Below are 2,171 nucleotides of genomic sequence, written 5' to 3'. Positions count from 1 at the left end.
TGCTGTGATTTGGGCTGTCTTTTTACTAAAAACCTTCAAATATTAAGCCAAATTGTATGACAAAAAATATTAATTATTTCAAGGGTAATATTTATAATTTCTTAAAAGGAGCGAGATTCTCTTTTTTGCACCGTCTACAATAAACTTAAATTATGAATATAATGGTATGTGATATTTTGCTGGTTGTATATTTTGCATACATAATTATTAAGAATGACAGCTTTAAAATATAGGTAATAAGACCCAATTGTTTACAGTTTTTTTTTATTGTTGCATCAGCAATTAAAAAAAAATGATTTTAATTTTAAAACAAGAATGCATATTGTTATTTATTTCAAGCCTTTGTTAACCTGTTGTTGTTTTATAAAGGAGATTGGGCAAGAATGTATGAAGTTTGGTCCAAATGTCCACCACGAACGAGACCTATATAATTAAATACTCCACTTAATTTAGAGTAACTTTTACTAAGAAAGTAAAAAAAAAACAATGCCAAAAAAAAGTTATAGCCAAAAATGTATTCTTATATAATTTTCGGTAGTTTTTGTATGTTATCATTATTATTTTTTATTTTATTCCACTTCCATTTCCGCACTTTATCTAAAACTAAGATGAGTAAGACACATTTGCATATAAACAGCCCATATTTTTTTACCCGATGGATGTACAAATCACTAACCAATTGAGGCGCCAGAAGTGCTTGAATATACTCAGCGGTGCCTGGATCTAAGAAAGTTCGATGTAACTGGTGGTGTCTTCTCTTTAATAATGAACAATTCTATTTTATCAGAAGTTACAGAAAGTACGAAAATCGAACATCACGAAAAGTAATTGAAAAAATGAAATTGAAAAAATCTATAAAATGTTTTATTTGATTTTGCTATAACTTTTTTCTGGCATTATATATTTTTTTACTTTCATAACAAAAAATGTTCTATATTTAACGGGCTATCTGGCCATATAGGTCTCGTTCGTGGTGGACATTTGGACCGGAATCGCCCATTGTCCTTTGTTTGTTTTTCAGTAAAATATTACTGTAGGATTAAGTATCAATTGTAAATATTGTATGCAAATAATTTTAATTAATTAGCTTAATAAAGAATACCCAGTAAAATTATTTGAATTTTTTTTACCCCCTAGGATATCTTTGAAATACCATGATAATGGTGCCATAGCTAATTGTTGGCCCCTGTGGCTGTTCTCATGATGTAAGGAGATTAGCCCACTGCGCAGGGCATACTAGCATTACTGCAGACAAAGGTGCACTCTGGTCTCTATTCCTTCACTCTTAAAGCCTGTATTAACCTAACTATATTTTTGTAATCAGTATAGAGTGTAAGGGATTGGTTATTAACTTAATGGATTTTCAGAACATTGGTAATTGGCTACTTGTAGAAATGGAAGACAATCCTTTCGATATACCAAGTTAGGAAAACAGATACAGACATGACTGATGGAATTCAATAAGAAAACATATCAAGTTAACAAAATATAATTAGTATAAAACGGTATACTTAAATATAACTTAACTGGAATGAACTTATTCACCACTTCAGCCCCTTGTCTAGAAGATCTCGTCTAGCCTCTTTTATTTCTTCCTGCAATTCTTTGGCGGCTTCCTCGCAGTTATTAAACGTAAATACTCGATACAGTATCACAGTAACTGCGTACAGTCCAAAAAGTATCACAAATATGATTGGGGACACAAGTATCAACATCATGTTTTTCTCAATCATTGGGTGCTTGACGTAGCCGCCAACCAAGGAGTACCATACAGCGAAGAATGCTGATAGCACTGAGATCCACTCCAGCAGCTTCGTCATCTCTGAAAAACAAAAATTGAGAAAAATTACTTTCAAGTAATCATTGAAGAACTTTTCCTTTGTAATAACATAGACTTTTTATTCAGTTACCTGGTATATTATGAGCAGTTTCGTTAGATGAATACAGATGACTGATTATATTTGTAGTTCTCGTTTATCTCGGGTAATTTATTATATATTTTTCATGAAATACTCTATCTATCGGCGAAAAACACATCACCACGCAGTAGACAGCTGAGTGTGACATTGACAGTGACAGTGACATCTACCCGACAGTTAAGACCACAGAATATATAAATCCAACATTATGAGATTTTGCTTATTCAATCTGTGGTAGGAACTGACTTGTTT

The 2,171-nt window shown here is 32.0% G+C and overlaps 1 protein-coding gene across 1 annotated transcript; it reads right to left on the bottom strand.

The window, feature by feature from the left end:
- Window positions 1-1,473: 1,473 nt before the first annotated feature.
- On the bottom strand, window positions 1,474-1,822 carry LOC124637098 (dolichol-phosphate mannosyltransferase subunit 3). Its single transcript, XM_047173431.1, has one exon. The coding sequence runs from the start codon at window positions 1,818-1,820 to the stop codon at window positions 1,542-1,544; it is 279 nt and encodes a 92-aa protein (XP_047029387.1). The 5' UTR covers window positions 1,821-1,822; the 3' UTR covers window positions 1,474-1,541.
- Window positions 1,823-2,171: the final 349 nt, after the last annotated feature.

The sequence above is a fragment of the Helicoverpa zea genome, chromosome 15, assembly GCF_022581195.2.
Source record: "Helicoverpa zea isolate HzStark_Cry1AcR chromosome 15, ilHelZeax1.1, whole genome shotgun sequence".
Classification (NCBI taxonomy): Eukaryota; Metazoa; Arthropoda; class Insecta; order Lepidoptera; family Noctuidae; genus Helicoverpa; species Helicoverpa zea.
The sequence above is the reverse complement of the archived record's forward strand: the minus strand, read 5'-3'. Positions and strand labels throughout refer to the sequence as shown.

Bases quoted from the DNA above. Each gene is read 5' to 3' on its own strand.
- LOC124637098 (XM_047173431.1), bottom strand. From the start codon at position 1,820: ATGACGAAGCTGCTGGAGTGGATCTCAGTGCTATCAGCATTCTTCGCT.